Source organism: Tamandua tetradactyla, chromosome 23 (assembly GCF_023851605.1).
Source record: "Tamandua tetradactyla isolate mTamTet1 chromosome 23, mTamTet1.pri, whole genome shotgun sequence".
In the NCBI taxonomy this organism is placed as follows: domain Eukaryota; kingdom Metazoa; phylum Chordata; class Mammalia; order Pilosa; family Myrmecophagidae; genus Tamandua; species Tamandua tetradactyla.
Genome location: NC_135349.1, coordinates 49,726,940 through 49,744,900, shown reverse-complemented (window position 1 = coordinate 49,744,900; position 17,961 = coordinate 49,726,940). Strand labels below are relative to the sequence as shown.

The 17,961-nt window shown below is 43.0% G+C and overlaps 1 protein-coding gene across 6 annotated transcripts in view; it reads left to right on the top strand.

Annotated features, from left to right (window-relative positions):
• RBFOX1 (RNA binding fox-1 homolog 1) overlaps positions 1–17,961 on the top strand; it is a 2,222,576-nt gene that overhangs the window by 2,141,579 nt on the left and 63,036 nt on the right. For all 6 annotated transcript variants that reach the window (XM_077141880.1, XM_077141883.1, XM_077141882.1 and 3 more), the window contains one exon: positions 6,550–6,630. In XM_077141880.1, the coding sequence (XP_076997995.1) occupies positions 6,550–6,630 (81 nt within the window). The remainder of the gene's footprint in view (positions 1–6,549; positions 6,631–17,961) is intronic.

Sequence of the window (17,961 nt, the reverse complement as noted above, 5' to 3'; positions counted from 1 at the left end):
CTTTGTTTTCGTGTGAATGTATTTGTTCCCGTGTGTGAGTGCGAAAGAAACAGCGTGCGGTCCCTTTGGAAAGTCCATGAGGCGCAGTGGATGTGCTGGACACTGCCTGGCTCATGGAGATGCCAATAACTACCTGTTGAATGAAAGAAAATACCACTCGCCCCATCTTTTCCTAGCTCACCACAGGAGACAGAGGGCCGTGGTTTTGCAGTCTTTTGCATTCACAGAGCTATTCAGAGGTGGGTTTTTTTCTCACCTCTCTATCTAACATCAGCTGCTTTCCTAGGCTCAGTGACACCAGGAAAGGCAGAGCCCAGCCGCGGGGCACTAGTAACTCTGGACGAGCATAAAGATTTTATGAAGGTACAGACAAGCGCAAGACACACGCAAAATCTTACACTGAGTAGGTGCTCAAGAATTTCCATTTGAGCTTATATATATATATTTTTTGCATGGACAGGAACCGGGAATCGAACCCAGGTCTCTGGCATGGCAGGCGAGATCTCTGTCTGCTGAGCCACCATGGCCTGCCCGACTTTATATATTTTATAAAGTGTTTTATTGATGTTATTTTTTGCATCTTTGCTTTTTGGTTTGTTTTGCTTTTTGCATCTCAGTAGAGACGAGCATCTTTCTCCAAATGTCCTCATCCTTCCCCACTCTCATGAAGTGAATCGGCTGCTCCCAGTTGCTAGGCAGTTGGGACATTTCTTTGAACATTTTCTTTGGAATCCAGATTATAGGAAAGAGCCTAGTCCTTCACCATTGGGCTGACTTGGAGCTGTGCCTACTGGAGCTCAAACAGAAGGGCAGGCATTGCACAACAGCCTTCTTTTCTTCCTTTCTCCACCTCCAGTCTAATTTTATTTCTTAAAAACATAACACGACTGCCTATCAGAAATCCTTTAGTTTCTGTCTCGGTTGCTTCCTGCCTCTCTCCCTGGGTTCCAGGAACCATGGGGATATGAAGATGAAAAAGAAATGATTCCTGACCTTTTGAAGTTTTTGTAACATCTGGGGATGATGCATATTAACTAGATCATTACAACCCAACCAGAAAGGTAGAGGAAGGAAATTTAATTCAGCCAGGTAGAGGCAAAGATCAGCTTTGGTTTCTATAAGGGGGAGAATCAAGAGCTGACTTCAGAAAGGGGCTATCTAGGGGAAGGGGCAGGGATTCCTGGGGGCAGAAACAGCTTGTTCAAAGGCAAGGAGGTAAGAGAACACTCCACTGCTCCAGATGGTTTGGGTCCTAGTTTCTCACTTAAGGTTGGCAGCAGAGTGAAAACATTTTGACATTCCTCTCTACGGTAGGAAACATTCCTTCTAGGTTTCTCCCTGACCTTTAGGGTCCCATAAACTCTGGGGAACAACAGACCCCAGTACATCCTCCCTTAGCCCAAGGACTCCCTACTTAACCATGTGTCCTTTTGCCTGCGTTTCAAGTGCTGATGATTGTGGCAATCGAGTGAGTGAGTGCAGTGGTTTATGGAAAAAGTTCTGATTATCCTGAGATCTTGGCGTGTTATCTGGAGCCCAGTCTCTGCCCTAACAGATATAGCCGTCATTGGCCCAGGCTGCCCAGGTTTCCTGTTAAGCTAGATGAGTCAGCTTTGAGAGAACCAGAAAAAGGAGGAAATAAGTGAATCACAAAGATAGAGCTAATAAATATATTTGAAGTTTTGAAATGGGAATTCCCAGCTCTAAACAACAGGCAGATGAAGGCATGTCAAAAGGAATTGGTTAGAACAAGCAATATTTTTAGCAAATAAAATAGAAAGAATTCTTTAAAAATGAATTATAATTCAATCATATTCATTAATCCCCGTTGAGGGCCAGGTATTGGTCTAGGTGCTGGCGATTAAAGAATGACTAGGATTTGGTTCTGCACCAGGGAGATTCTCTCTAGTTAAGAAGAACAATATGAAAATAGAAAATTGTATTGCAGCATGCAAAGGCTCTACTAGGGACATAAAAATGTGTGGTGAGAGCAAAGAAGTGAGAGGGATTAATTCCGTCCTGGAGTTTGGGAGAAGAGGAGGTGACTTTTAAACCACATGGAAGAGAGATGGGAGAAACCATTTTGTTATGTGGAACCATGTGAAATTGCCAATGTTCAACCATATTTGACATTTTAAAAAGGTCAATTTCATATGGTTTAACCTACAGCAAAAGTAGGAATGGAAAGGACATCTCATCCCTTCCACCATCTCTAATTGAGTTGGAAGCAACAGCCTGGGGGCTGTGTTAAGAATGCTTCTGAGTCAATTTGTTTGTCTGTATTTTCAAATTTTCTACACTGCATCTGTACTACTTCTGTTATAATAAGAAGGTTGTTTTTTGCATAAATAAATAGGCAAAGAAAAAAGAGAGAGGAAAATACCATGGTACTGGCACAAGGACAGACCAGTGGAATCTGCATAAACCAGTGGACTCGAACTGGAATTTCAGAAATCTGTAGGGCAGGCCCTTAAGTTAGGTTCTGGTGTCAACTTGGCCAAGTGATGGTGCCCAGTTCTGTCGCTGTGGACTTCAATCATCAGCACGTGAAATTCATCTATGGCTGATTATATGTGTGATCGGCTAAGGGAAGTACATTCCACAATGAGTGAGGCTCATTGGAGTCAGAAGAGAGGAGTTCAGAGCATCTCAGACCTAGATGTTTGGAGATGCAGAAAGGAATTGTCCCGGGGAAAGCCATTTGAACCTGGAAGCTGGGAGCGAAGACCAGTAGACGCCACTGTGTGCCTTTCCAGGTGACAGAGAAAGCCAGAGAAAAGCCAACTGCCTTTCCTCTAAGGAACTATAAATTTGTAAACTAAATAAACCCCTTTTTATAAAAGCCAAAAAAAAAAAAAAAACCAAAACATAATTCTGAGGATTTCAGAATAGGAAAGGATTATATTAAAATTGACTAGTGATGTCTGCCCTGGCTATGGGGTGCGTAGATAGTGGAGAAAATTGGGGATTGTTACCATCCTTAAGTTAAAAGTGTCATAAGCAAAGGCGCAGAAGTCTGAGACACAGGACGTCCCCGTGGGTGTGCATAGTTCACGGTCAGCTGAAGGTGGTGGTCTGCCGAGGGCTGGGCGTGGAGTAGGGTTGAAAACTCATGTCAGAGACTCTTTCAGAAGTTCAGCTGAGGGTCCCCGGGTAGTTCAGTGGTAGAATCCTCACCTTTCATGCAGGAGACCTGGGCTCAATTCCCACTCCCAAAATGAAAAGTTAAGCTGATGCTGTTATCGTGATGAACCTTGAGTGACCTTGTACTCATCCCTCACACTGCAGCTTGTATCCAGTGACATATCTGACTTACTTTTAACGGCAAACACACATTGCCTTCTGCTGCTTCCCCAAAATGCATGGAGGCTGCAGAGCTCTTTTCTGCCACTTTTTTTTGCTTTGCTTTGAAGCTTCCTTTTAAGAAAGGGTCACAAAAGTACAAAGAGAACGCACAGTAAGTACTTTGCAAGTTAAGTCAGGGGATGTTTTAGGTAAAATAAAAGCCAAGTTCCTGTGATGGGTTAGATTTTGTTTTACAAAGGTCTAAATCATTTCATAAAGACTTTTTTAATTGTTTGTTTTTAACTACTAAGAGATCATCCAAAGAAGTTATTTCAGTCCAGTTTCTTAGGAACCACAACATACGAAAATTAAGGAAGCTGTGTTATGTCCTGCGAGGATGTAGCTTTTGAGAGGAAATCTGTGCTTTGCCCTAATGGGATCCTATAAATTGTGTTGAGTGTGTTGGAAATTGATGTAAGGGTTTTAACAATACAATACAGAAACATTCTTCTGGATTTTTTTTTTTGCTATAGTTGGGGTACTCTTCCTTTGAAACTTAGGCATCCCAAGAAACTTTAGATCTCATTTAAAAAGTGATTTTTGATCTAATCCAGAAGAGAGACCCACTCAAGGAACGTTTCTCACCATCCACCTGCCTAGATCTCACCCTAGAAAATTATGATTTGGTAGTTCTCTGAATATCCTATAAAAACAAGTTTTCTGCAAAACTTCTAAAAATAAGCCGAAGCATATGAAGTACCTTTGCAGAGTCACACAGGAATATTTGTGGCTGAGGTAGGATGGGGCTGGGACCTACTGCTGCCCTTCCCTGGTAGCCTCCAGCCATTTGATTTCAGACCCCACCACCAAAGACAGTGGTTTAGGTATTGCAGGTTCTCCAGGAAAGCAGAACTGACAGGTTGTGTGTGTATGTGTGTGATATAATTATAATATATAATTTTATATATAATGTAAATATTATGAAGTTTGGTATGGGAATTGGCTCACTTGACAGTGGAGATTGGCAAATCCAAATTCCATAGGATGGGCTGCAAGCTGGAAACTCTGATGAAGTTCTCAATGAATCCCCCAGGAGAAGCTGGCTGGCTGAAGTAGAGACAGAAACTTTTCCTTCTGACTGCTGAAATTATCAGCGTTCCCTCTCATTCCTGAAGGCTGTCTGCTCTGTTGCTTGTAGATGTAGTCAGCCATAGATGCAATCAACTGACAGAAGATTTAAATCCAGGAAGTGTCCTCACAGTAACAGTGCGACCAGTGCTTGCTTGACCAAACAGCTGGACACCATCACCCAGCCACATTGACTCCCAAAGTTTACCATCACAGTCTCTATTCTTCTGCATAGTATGGCAGTTATCTGCCAAAACTGGAAATAATAACTGGACTGCATTTCCATCATCAGAGAAAATTAGACCAGATGGAGGCCCCTTATATATTGTGATAAACTGTTTAAAAGAGAAGGAACAAAGAACTCTCAGTTTGGCTAACGTGGGTCATGGCCCAGGACCACCTAAGCTTGCCTTTCAAGAGAAGGTCAGTGAGTTCCTAAATGTCCGCCCTTAAGTCCAAGTCTCTTGAAGGGACCTCCTCTTCTTGTCTAGTCACAAGCACAGGATACAGGAACATAAATGCAAGAAGGATTAGGAGACATGCCTTCAGGTTGAACTTCTGTCCATGGACTACTTCTCCTTGTGAAAGACTGGATAGCGTTAGTGCACTTGATGATGGGAAAGAGTAAGATGAGCTAGGAATTTTAATAAGATCCTTGTTTTTCCCAGAAATAATGTACAAAATCTGGGAGAAGCACAGAGGACAGTAGGTGGACGTGGAATTTGGAGAAGGCTTTCTCGGTCCTCTTTCTGTGACCAATCCATTCTCATTTGATACCTGGCTCCCAAGGGATGGGGGAATAGAGGGGTGGGGAGGACTACATCTAAATTGTGTATGGTTTTGTAGTTTGGGGGAGATGTTCTTTAGATGGTAGCCCTCTACATTTGGTAAAACTTTACATGCTCTGCAAGTTTTAGCTACAGTTTTGTTGATGATGGGGGAAGACACGAGGATTCCAGAACCATTCCCTAAGTCTCCAAGGATTATAGGAAAGTTCCCTGTTCCTGGGCTGCCCTGGTCAGGTGGGTTTCTTTTCATGGGAGATTCCTTTCCACCCACAGCCAGGCTGAAGAATTCAAAAACAAACGGAGGAGGTGGCAAGGACTCACAGGACTGCATTTCCATCATCAGCAATGGGCTCAAAGTCTCTAAAACATCTCTCTAATCCTGTTCAGTCTTTGAGTTTTGAGCTTTGCAGCAGCAGGAGGATAGAACTGATACCCTGAAGACGTGTGACGCTGGTCAGCCTTGGAGCAGGGGGTTGTTCAGAATGCGGCGCAGGCAGGGCCCTGTCTGGGGACGCCACTCCTGTCTGCTGTAAAATTCCATTTTGCAAGGCTAAGCCCAGTGCCCTTCATTTTAAATCAGGCTGAGGAAAGTCACGGCTGTACTGCAGCCCCACACTGCAGGGTTGGGTAAGCAGCCTCGCTGGCTGGAAGGCACAGAGTTTTAGGGCAGAAAAAGAAAACTTGAAGCAAAAGGTTTTGGCTCACCCAAAAAAAACTGGATCCAGGCCAAGTGCTAGTGAAAGCTGCATTTTATTCCTTACCTTCCCTGTTCTTCCTCTGAGGAACCCATTCAGAAAGATTAAAGTTGGGTTTTCCCGAAACGAATCAATGCATATGCTTGCCAGGTATTGAGTGGTCATGATGTACCGGGGCCTGTGTCAGACACAGCTCTGGGCACACGATTCCCAGTCCTTCTTGGAGGTAGGTATATTTACCCCTGCTTTCCAGGTGAGACTCCCAAGGCCCAGAGAGGTCCAGCGACTTGCCAAGGTCACACAGCTCAGTAGTGGTTGAGTCAGGCTTAGTACCTAGTTCCTCTGATATTGCCAGAGTTCCCATCTGAGTGTCCTGCACAACCTCAACCTCAGGTCCTGATCTCAGTCTGGGTCTTGGGGCAGCCAGACCCCACTACTCCATCGGCAGGTGAAAAGCAGTGACAAGTGTGCTTGTGGGCCGGGGGTCGGGGGGAGTGGTCTTCCACTGACGCCCTTGGGCGCAGGCAGGGGGCTCCGTGGGCGTGCCCGCCGTGTGCTCTGGGAGGTGGCTGTGCCTGCTTTTTGCCCCCGCCTTTCTCAGGTGTAGTATGCCTGTTCCCAAAGCAGATACCATCTCTCTCTCTCTTTTGTAGGCACGGTGCTGCTGTGCCAGGCTAACCAGGAGGGATCCTCCGTGTACAGTGCCCCCAGTTCACTTGTATATACTTCCGCAAGTAAGCCCACTGCCGTGGCTCTCTTTTTCTTTTTGTGACATAAATCTGAGTCCAATCACCCTCCCTGCCATGTAAGTTCTCCCCCCTCCCCCTGTCCCACTCCCTTGTGGCTCTCTCTCTCTCTCTCTCTCTCTGTCTCTGTCTCTCTATCTCTCTCCCCACCTCCCCAGGTGAAGTCGTATTCATGAGCATGCTTCTGTTTTCCCCGTTGCCTGAGCACCTGAACCCCTCTGCTCTTCACACCCGCGTCTGAATCCCCCCTCCCCAGTTGCCCCCGCCATTATTTGTTAGACCTGTTCAGGATGGGGTCCTGGGGATGGGATATGGGGTCTTGGGTTGGGGGCGGGGGGGAAGGTTTTTAGGGGTGATGGGAAGCTGCCTTCTCTCAGAGTTTTGCCAATTAGCACAACAAATCCTTTAAACAAAATGATTTAAGTAAATAAATCCCAGTGGCGCCCTAGCCGAGAGAAGAATGCTTGATGGGTCCTCCTTGAGCACTCTTTTCTCACTGGGGAAAATATTACTAGCCTGGGGCTAGTGGCTTGTTTGCAAGGCTGCTGTGTCGTTTGCTGTATGACTCCAGCCAGGAGGAGGAGAGAGAAAAATGTGGTTCTCCCCCATTTAACTGGAGGGCAAACAACAATAAAAATTGCCTTTTAAGATCTGGGCATTTAATGCATATAAATATCGTCATCAAGTGCCAGAGAAAGGGGACCAAAATAAATATGGAAACTAAACCACAGCATTGGGGTGGAAGATTCAAAGTCTCCCTGGCTGGGAAGAATTCTCTGCATTAGAGAATGTCTCCACCAGATTCCTAGAGCGGCTGGAAGGATGAAAGCTTTCCTTGTTTCCACTGTTGTTTCCCAGATGTCTCTCTGTCTTCTAAATCTGCCCCTCCTTACGGAGTCTCTGAGCCACACCCAAAACCAGATATCCATTTCCTACATGTGTCTTTGCCCGCCCCATAGCTGCCTAGCAAGAGCTCACTGGGGGCGGTGCTTGTAAGAGTCTAGGTGGGACTGGGGGCCTGTTTGTGAGACTCGCTGGGGAAACAGAGGGGAGAAGGCAGAGAGAGGGGCGCCAGGCTCACGCTCCTGAAGGCATCAAGATCCAGGAGAATCCTCACCAGCTTGCCAAAATCAACCATATCAATTCCCAGACCACATGGCTGAGACAAACCAAACTCCCGGCTGTTGAGGATGGGGGAGGAGGGATATTTGGCGAGGGGGAGGGGCAAAATTTTTAAGAAACGATTATGAGAAAATTGAGGGTCATCTTCGGGAGATGGGGAGCCGCCAGTTGTTTCTACTGCAGGAGCAGTTTTTGCATTAATCAAATGCAGGATATCTTTCTATATCCCTAGTAAGCCAAATCTGATCACACTGGCAGGAAGTCTGTGAGTTTTTTCCCTGAATTTAGGAAAACTTGTTCCCTTTGTTCCGATATAAATGTGTGTGAGTGTGTATGTGTTTATCTCCTAGAATTCTCCCGCATTATACATTTCACGTATACAATCTATTTATTCCCCTCAAAGCCCACAGCAGGTAGGTATCATAAGGTTTGCTTTCCAGCTCAGGAAGTGGGACAGCACTGAGAGGTTGGGTCGTTCACTCAGGATCACGTAGCCAGTAGGTGGGAGGCTTGTTTTTTCAACTTGGAAAATTTACTCAACCTCTGGTTGCCTTTCTGGGTCCATTTGAGTTGAAATCCATCATTATTCTATTGTATCCATCCTTCCTTCATCTCTATAAATATTATATTCTGAGAGTTGGTACACCAAAATTCATCATAGCACTCTCCAAATTGATGGGATGAAATGCTCTCTATTTGGGCTGCCCAGTACCTATACTAGTGTTGGATTTTTAATACTATTTCGTTTAAATAAATTGAAATTTAACTGGGCGGGCCACGGTGGCTCAGCGGCAAGAACGCTTGCCTACCATGCCAGAGGACCCCGGTTCGGTTCCCGGTGCCTGCCCATGTAAAAAAAAAATAAAATAAAATAATTTAAATTTAACTAACCCCACATGGCTAATGGCTATCACATTGGACATACAGTGTTCTGTGATCTTACATTGTATTTACATTTCTGTCTTCTTTACAAAAATGAGGGGAAAAAAGTTAACTACCAAAAAAAGTTTGTTTGAAAAAATATTTATTCTATTCTAAAGCAGCTTAGGGAATGTATATGCATACACATCATAAAGAGGACTATTTCCCAAATCCTCCAAAATGGAATAGCTGATGCATCGAGAGAAAAAGACATCATCTAAGACAGGGTCAGCAAATTCCAGCCCACAGGTCAGGTTCAGTCCACACCTGTTTTTGTGAGGTCTACAAACTAAAAATGGTTTTGAAAGGATAAAACAACAAAAAAAGAGTATATCATAGAGACCTCTCTGGCCCAGAAAGCCTAAAATATTTGCCATCTGGCTCCTTACCTAAAAAGTTTTCCAATCCCTGACCTAAAGAATCATTTTATTATAGACAAAGCAACAATGTCACTTCACTGTATATAAATAAACATTTTTTTCTGACTTTAAAAGCAAATGTGTATAGTAACTGTAGAAACATATATGTTCAACACCAGTCATTTACATACATATTATTTTCACTTAAAATGTGATATGTACTTGGTGAAAATATGTTAATGGCCTCATGATATTCTGGTGCTTAAATGTATTATATTTCAATCTGTTCCCCATAGTTGAGTACTTGCATTGAAAGGAATTAAAAAAAAAAGACAAAATAAATGATCTCATATCATAATTTTAAAGAAAACAGCAATGAACACCTAATCCTCATGTCCCACAACAAAACAAAAGCTAGCTGCTAATAAGAATCTTCATTTGCCAATTCTTTGGAGTGATTTTCAAATCCGTAAGCTCAATTAGGAATTTGTAATGGAGAGCTGCCTAGGAACCTCTCCTCTGCCTGGGTAGCCAGAGGGACCTTAAATTATTTCCTTCCTGAGGTGGTGAAGTAGTACAGAATGCTTTCCAAGATACTCACAAGTCCCTAAGCTAAGTTGCTGAGGTGTCCTTTCTCCTTGGTTCTCAAAGTCAGTGATGTTTTTATGTTCAGAGTGTCTGCAGCTAGCTGGCTATTTGGAACATTCATTTCTGTTTTCTCTTTCACATTTTTAAACATGGTTTAGTACAAAGCCATGCCCCATTTACGCGTAGACACACAGACACACACACACACACACACACACACACAAACACACAAACACACTGGAGGTTCCCTTTCTCCCCCAAGACCCACCTCATCCAGGTGACAACCACCAGTCTCATCTTGGAGAAATGATTGGCACAGCCCCTTTTTTGTCTCTAAGAATCAAACCACCTTCCCCAAAGAAGCCACCCCCTTATTTCTCACTTTTAGGATGCCCTTGTACTTAACTTTAAAAATGCCCATTTCCCCTGTTTATGTAACAGTGTGCACCCGAACAAAGAAAGGTTGAAAATTATGCTTTGTAAATCAGGCCCTACATGCCTTCTGACTTCCGTGATTATTCCTGAGTTTTGTTTTGTTTTGTTTTTCCTGGATCTTCAACTGGCCTCAGATGCTTTAGCCTTAAATTGTCCCTCTTTCTAGCCAAGTAGCTAATTATCTGTAAATAACACACTTCAATGCAGTAGGGAGATGGTTTTTAAAGGAACCCTGCTGAACTAGTCTGCAATGAAAATAATTTGTCCTGAAGTTATCTGCTTTTTAAGATGCATTTTGCATAATGAGAGGTTTTTTTTCCCCCTTAAGTATCACCCCAATAATTTGACCCTGGACGTGAAAGCATTAAGGGAAAGATTTTCACTTGCTATTTTATGTCAGTACAATAAAATACTATGGAATTTCGCATCTGACCCCAGATTTTCCTCCAGAATCCTGAACTCTGGCTTGAAGCTCTGGTTCAGGTCATGTGAGATGTCCTAATAAACCACTCTCAAACGGTAAAATGTGCCCACTTTCTACCAACTTAACTGGAGTTAGAGCAAAATTCCAGGAAATGCAGGGACATCTTAACACCAAATGCAGAACACAGTATTTGGGGCAGGCTTTGTGCAGCAAATGACAGTTCCTAGTAGAGAGTTTTGTTGAGGGTGGAGACGGGGCCTTGGTAGGCCTGCTCACTGCCCACCCATTCCTGAGCCCCTCTTCCCATCCCATTCCTGAGCCCCTCTGCCCTACCCCATTCCTGAGCCCCTCTGCTCACCCCATTCCAAGGCCCCCCTTCTTACCCCCTTTCCATAAATGGAAAATTCCACTTCAAATCTGTAGTAGCTAAGAGAGCTGTCATTGATCATTATTTGCATATGGAGTAGACGTTTCCAGAAGCAGGTAAATGTTATAAAGTTCATTTAGTTTTCTTTAGTGTTATGAATAGATTTTAAATGACAAACGTAATATATGCTCATTGTGATCAGTGGAGCGTGCAAATAAACACAGACACCCATACACACGGAATAACGTGGTGAGAATACCTCCACTTTATCCAAAGATGCAAACCCTTGTTTTGTTGACTCCCTGGTAATTATCATTCCACATTTTCTTCAGGATAATGCAAAGATGGACGTATGTGCAATGCAATGTACTAGCAGTTTGATTTTGTTCTAAGAGGATTATTTATATATGTATTATAAGTACATCATCATACATACTAAGTATATTTTTGTTCACTTAATAATACATGTGGCCATCCTTCCAAGCCTCCTTATTGGTATCTGCATGTGAATGTCAATCAATCAATGGTTAATTCACCATTCCCTATCCACAGTCATTCAGGTTGCCTCCTCTTCTTTTTCCCCCATGAACAAGGCTGCAGTTGACATCTTTGCGTATATCCTGAACATACTGTACATCTAATTCTGCATCTGTGTTCTCAAACGTGGCATTGTTGGTTCAACCCCAACACTCTTAGTAACACCGGAGGCCATTGTTCTTTTTAATTTTGCAAACTGGATGGCTGAAAACCAGCATCTCCTCTTGCCCTCGTGTCTATTTGCCTTTCTACTAGTAACAGCCTTCATCTTTCAGACATTTAGTTATCAGTCGGACAATTCAATCGTGTGAATTTCCCGTAAATATGCCTGCCTGTTTCTCTTCTGAGTTTTCTCATTTTCTTTTTAATCCACGTGTGAGAGAGCTTTGTTCATTGGGGAAAGTAAACCTTTAAATGGCACAGATGTTGCAAACATATTTTTTATTCTGGACATCCGACTATGCGTCCAACTCACCATGCATTTTTTAATTATATAGGCAAATATATTGGCTTTGATTTGGTTATTAGCGTTAGATATCGTTTCAGATTGCAAAATCTCAATCGCCTGTGGTGCAGATTTTGTTTAATACCTTGAGACGGGTGCCTTTAAAAAATTATTTTTTGGTCAAGGGCTAGAAGAGAATTTTCCAGTAGAAATTTCTGTCTGGTTGCATGTGCTTAGCAACACAAACAGGTGCAAATTTCATACAGTGACACAGAATTACAGCTGAACATTCATGCCACAAGAACATCTAAAGTGAAAAGAAGGAGAACACCAATTCTTCCTGGAGTTTTCATCCCTTTCAAAAGTGAAAAAAACGAAACAAAACAAAACAAATCTGACACCACAGGCAAATGCTCAGGAACCCTAAATGTTATCAAAATGCAAAATCATCTCATTTATTCACTTTCATGAAATGCAAGGGCAAGGGGTAGTGGCACACTTTTAATTGATATATTGATTGTGTGTTTTATGGAAGTAATTGTGTGGAATTCATAAAACAATGATTTAAGTGGCAGAAACATATATAAATCAAGCCTGCACGGTGCTACTTTTAGGTAATTGATAAAACTTCCATTCGTTTCCGTAATTAAAGTAACAGCTTAAATTAATTTATGGCTGCCTCATTCTTCTGCCCAAGAGAGAAATGTCAGTGGACTGAATTCAGTTAATAGAAGGTACACCTTCAGGTCACTGTGTTAGTGATATATTGGTTTAAAGTGCCGTGTCTTCCTTCTCCCTCGCTTTCCAGTAACTCTGAACTTCATGGTTCCTCTGAGCAGGCTTTTTCTAACATTTTCTGTAGGCACAGCTGTAGGGTGCAGCAAATGAGGCACTCGTCGCAGAGACGAAATGTAAAGCAGTACCCCAGAAAGACATTAATCAAGATAAATAATATTTAGTGTGATATTTTTTTAAAAAAGCAAAATTAATGACAACCATCCATGATGAAAACAAACACAATTTCCCATAAAGTCAGCATGGGTTCTACTGAGTTTTCCTTTTGCCTTGGACTCTGATATGACTCATCATGGCATTTTATTTCAAAGTTTGATATTCTGTTCATCCTGGATTTCTTTCAGTAATGTTGATTTTTAAATTATTGCATTGCAATGTTATTTATCTATAGCATGGACGATCATGGAAGTTTTGGGTGCCACCCTTACATTTTGTGCCTAAAGTGAGTGCCTCATCTGCCTTATCCTCACCCCAACCCCGATGTAATAGCAACAATTACTGTTTTATTGTGCACTTGCTTTATGCTTGGTGTTTTGCTGAGCATTTAGGTTTACATGAAGTTTCCATCTTAATCCTCACAAGAAAACTACGAAATGATTACTATACCCTATTTTTCACAAGAGGAAATTTAGGTTAAGACGGGTGAAGACACTGGGCGAAGGTTACCCACCTAGACCAACTATGGACTTCATATATCTGAATACCAAACCTTCCCCCTAAACTTACACACCCGACTGGGAGTAGCCCCACATGTTCTGCAAATGCGTGAGCTGGGACTAATCGAGTGGGTCCTTAAAGCAGTTGCCCAGCCTTCCTATCCAGACCAACACTTGCTTTCTCTTTCTTATCCCAAGGTTTCGAGAAAAGGAGTTTTTCCCTGTGTGAACTGCCAGGCCAGGGATCAGCAAACTCGTTCTTTGAAAGTCCAGATATTAAAGATTTTAGGCTTCATGGGTTATCTGGTCTCTGTTACAGCTACTCACGCTTTGTTGTTGTAGCTGAAAAACAACTGGAGACAATGCATACTTGAACAGGTGTGGCCGTGTTCCAATAACACAAGCTGTGGTCCAGATTTGTCCCCTTGGCCATAGTCTGCCGACTCCTTTCTCAGGCCATCACTTTCATCTGAAATGGCAGGACACAGGACAGCCAGCTGTGTGCCAGTGGAGGTGAAAAGAATACCTGTTCTCCTGTACGTGTATGCATAAACTCAGCGCATTGACCGTTAGTTCTGCTCTCACAGTAAACAAGCAAATATGGGTGTTGGGGCTTTATGCTGGCTCAAGTCTTAGGCCTCCCCTAAGACTTGCCTCAGTTTCCCTGGGCTGAATGGTGAGACACATTAGCTTAACTAGCATCCCTCGTCTTCTGCCTCAGCTCCTTCTATTTCCTTCCCTGCCTGTCCAGCAATGCTCATTCTGCAACATCCATTCAGATCCTTCCCATCAGAGAACCAGACACCAGCTCTCCATTCCTGTGGCTCAGCTTTGTGTTGGTCGACTTAGAGCAGTGTCCCCTCTTGTTGCCCTATGGTACTTTACCATCATATCAGGAAATAACTGACTCCATTTGTGACTCCTTTTAGTAGTCCTTTGGTAGACAAAGGGTTGGCAATGCATTCCTTCATTCAACTAGCCTTCACTGAGTCCTTTCTACATACCAGGTGCCATCCTGTGTACTGAGAACACAGACCTACACCAGACACCAAAAGTCAGCTTCTCTATAGCACAGATAGGAGAGAACTATGCAATGTTCTGTATAAAAGGTTTCATAATTGCTAATGCATTACTCATAGGCCTGTTTAAGGGGAATTGTGTTAACACTGCCCAAGCCATGTCAACACTGCCATTTGGGTGCCTCTTGGTAGGTGAATTAAGTATCACCACTTTCACCATCATCTCTCACTATAGGTAGACCCAGTGGGCTGCTGAGAGCCTGTTTCCCTCATTTAACCCATGGATCAAGAGGTTTTGAGGTGCCTACTTTGTGCCATGCTCACCTCAGTCACAGCCCATGCCTGAGTTTCTGTACGTTGGTGACAAGGCTGGTATCCAGCCACTCACCACCCACCAATGGATGAACTCCACAGGCCATTCTTTCCCCTTCACGAGGTACCATTATTCCACTTTGCTCCATCTGCCCTGCTACTCCATGGCCCAGGACATCTCTGATTTATTAACCAGGGGTTTGCAAGAAGTTTTATTACCTCTTCTGTTAGCTCAGTTTTTCCCCCTGGACGCCGGTCTGCAGAGCAGGTTCATTTGTAGTTTGGATGCCAACCACCACCACTTTGGCTGAATCATAATATATCCAAATTTGTTGTTATTTTTGTCCGTCTGTTTAAAAAAAAAGCAAAAACAAATAATTTCAGGAAAATTAAAAGAAAAAGAAAAACATTAGTTGAACACCCCAGGTATTTAAAGGGAAGGATCTGTAAGAAGAAGCCATATTTCAAGCACTGCTATCCGGCTGTCTCGGCACTTTGGTTATTAATCTCAGTGCAGAATGTTGGTTTCTGTCTTTTTCAGATGGGGTGTCTCCCTTCTGCAGAAGGCTGCCAGTTGCAAAAACTACCATCCTGTGGTGTGCCCCCAAAACATCTTATTTGTCTTGATATTTCTTTCACAGAAATACATATGACAGATAAGGAGTCACTGGAGGATGCGTTTGCTTTGTGTCAGACAGATATTAAAACAATAAACTAGGCTGCCCTGGGATTCCCATGCACGCACAGCCAGAGAACAGGGCCGAGATGAGATGTTTCTGAAAGGCAGCAAGGCAGTTTGCAGGGGGAATTCCCTGGAAACCCCAAGCCCTCTGGTAGCATTGACAGAAAGCATTTTTTTAAGGCTCACGTTTCTTAAGAGGATCACCTGCCTGGCACAGCTCTCACATTTAGCTCCTTGACAATGCCCACCCTCCACGAGTCCTCAGCAGAAGCAAGGAGGAAAGCCTTAATAATTTGAGAAGCACCTTAGAGTTCCTTTATGTCTTACATACTCAACTGTCCTTCATATGCTTCCCCAAAGTTATGTAGATTTAAAATGAAAAAAAGATGAGCCTCAAAAAAAAAAACAAAAACAAAAACAAAAAGATGAGCCTCTTCTAAGTTCTTATCTTATTCGAAGATAAGATCCTATTTGATTCCTGAGATAAAAGAAGATCACAATGCAAGGGAGCAAGCAAGCGTGGGTTGACAAGGGCAGCCATCTTTGTAAACTGAGCCAAGCCCTTTCCAGGACAAAGGAGCTGGGGCCGGCATCTAAACAGTGGAGAAAGAGTATCCATTTGGGCACATAAAACTCAAGCCCCGGGGTGGATGTCCTTGGTGCTTGTGGCATGGAAATGTTTCCAACCACAGAGATGGCCCCTCCCCGTCTTTTCTTATTTCTCTTCAAAAGCAAACCTCCCCGTGCAGTACAGAGATGCATAATAGGAAAGGAGGCTCACCTCCCAGTGAAAAGAAAGGAGCCTGGAAAAGTTACTGGAAACGTGATAATTTAAACATTTACTTAGCTCTGAGCTCCAAAAATGCCATTTTGTCAAATCATGTTTTCATTTATGTGAAAGGACTGTCATGCCAAAAGCTAATTTATGTCTACTGGAGAACTTGGGGCAGAATGTTAAGAAAATGCAGTCTCAGGATCAAATAGCACATCACAAATTTTAGTTCTATTCCCGAGGTTTTCACTTGCATGAAATGTAGGCTCTTGAAGCCTAATTGCTTTTCATGTAAAAACAAACAAACAGAGACCTCCTTTCTGGGAACCTCTGCCTGAGGGTGTACTGTATCATCCCCACGCCTGACGACTCCTACAGGAATCTAGGAAATGTTTCCAAAAGATCATTTTTCGCTGGCAAATCCTAGTCTCAGATTTGGTATTACTAATTTCTCCTCGAACATCAATGTGATATGGTACAATGAGCTGAGCTCAGAGCACGCTGGGTCCAAATTGTCACTGTACACTAGTTCCGTGACCTTGGGCCAGTCACTTCACCATGAAAATAGTGGTGCCCCTCCCTACCCATGAGCAGAAAATGAGACAGCTGGTGTGACAAGCCACCTGGGCTGCATGAAGCCTCTGAGCTACTCAAACAGACAATCTCCACCTCTCTTCTTTAGAAGCCATCTTCTCTAGGATCTTTGATGGGCAACCCAAGAAGCCAGTCTGAAAGATTTACCTGGTTCTAGTGGCTGGGGCAGCTGGACCTTTTCTGAATGGTTCTCTTTCTGGGGGCTTCGAGGATTCCAGCTCAGAAAGCAGGCAGCTTGGACAGCCCGAGGTCCACCTGGTTCCTATCCCCCATGTTTGCTTTGGGTGTTGATCAAAGGATCAAGACTCAGTTTTTTTAATTATACATTTTTATTGAGATATCTTCACACACTATACAGTCCATCCAAAGTGTACAATCAGTGGTTCACAATATCATCACATACTTGTGTATTCATCACCATGATCATTTTTAGAACACTTACATTGCTCGAAAAAAGAAAAGAAAAACTCCATAATCCCATACCTCTTACCCATACCTCTTATTGACCACTAGTATTGCAATCTACCCAATTTTTATTACCCCTTATCCGTCCCTATTATTTTATTTTTTGTCCTTACTTTTTTACTCATCTGCCCATACCCTGGATGAAAGGAGCATCAGCCACAAGGTTTTCACAATCACACAGTCACATTATAAAAGCTATATAGTTATACAATCATCTTCAAGAATAAAGACTACTAAAACACAGCTCAATAGTTTCAGGTATTTCCTTCTAGCTATTGTAACATACTAAAAACTAAAAGGGGATATCTATATAATATATAAGAAGAACCTCCAAAATGACCTTTCAACTCTGTTTGAAATCCCTCAGCCACTGAAATCTTATTTTGTCTAATTTCTCTCTAGACCCTTTTTGGTTGAGAAGGTTTCTCAATCCCATAATGCCAGGTCCCAGCTCATCCCAGGAGTCAGGTCCCATGTTGCCAGGGAGACTTATACTCCTGGCAGTCACGTCTCACATAGGGCGGAAGGCAGTGAGTTCACCTGCCAGGTTGGCTTAGAGAGAGAAGCCACCTCTGAGCAACAAAAGAGGTTCTCTGGAGGTGATTCTTAGATACAGTTATAAGTAGACTTAGCTTCTCCTTTGCAGGAACAAGTTTCATAGGGGCAAGTCCCATGATCTATCAAATTGGTTAAGGCTCAGTCTTTCAGGTCTGGAAGCTGATGCTCCAAGGCAGATGGCCGCAAAACCAACAGACCAGGTATCCCCACGATGATGACTTGAAAAGAAATGAATGATGCATTTGCATCGTGTACCCATCATGCGTCT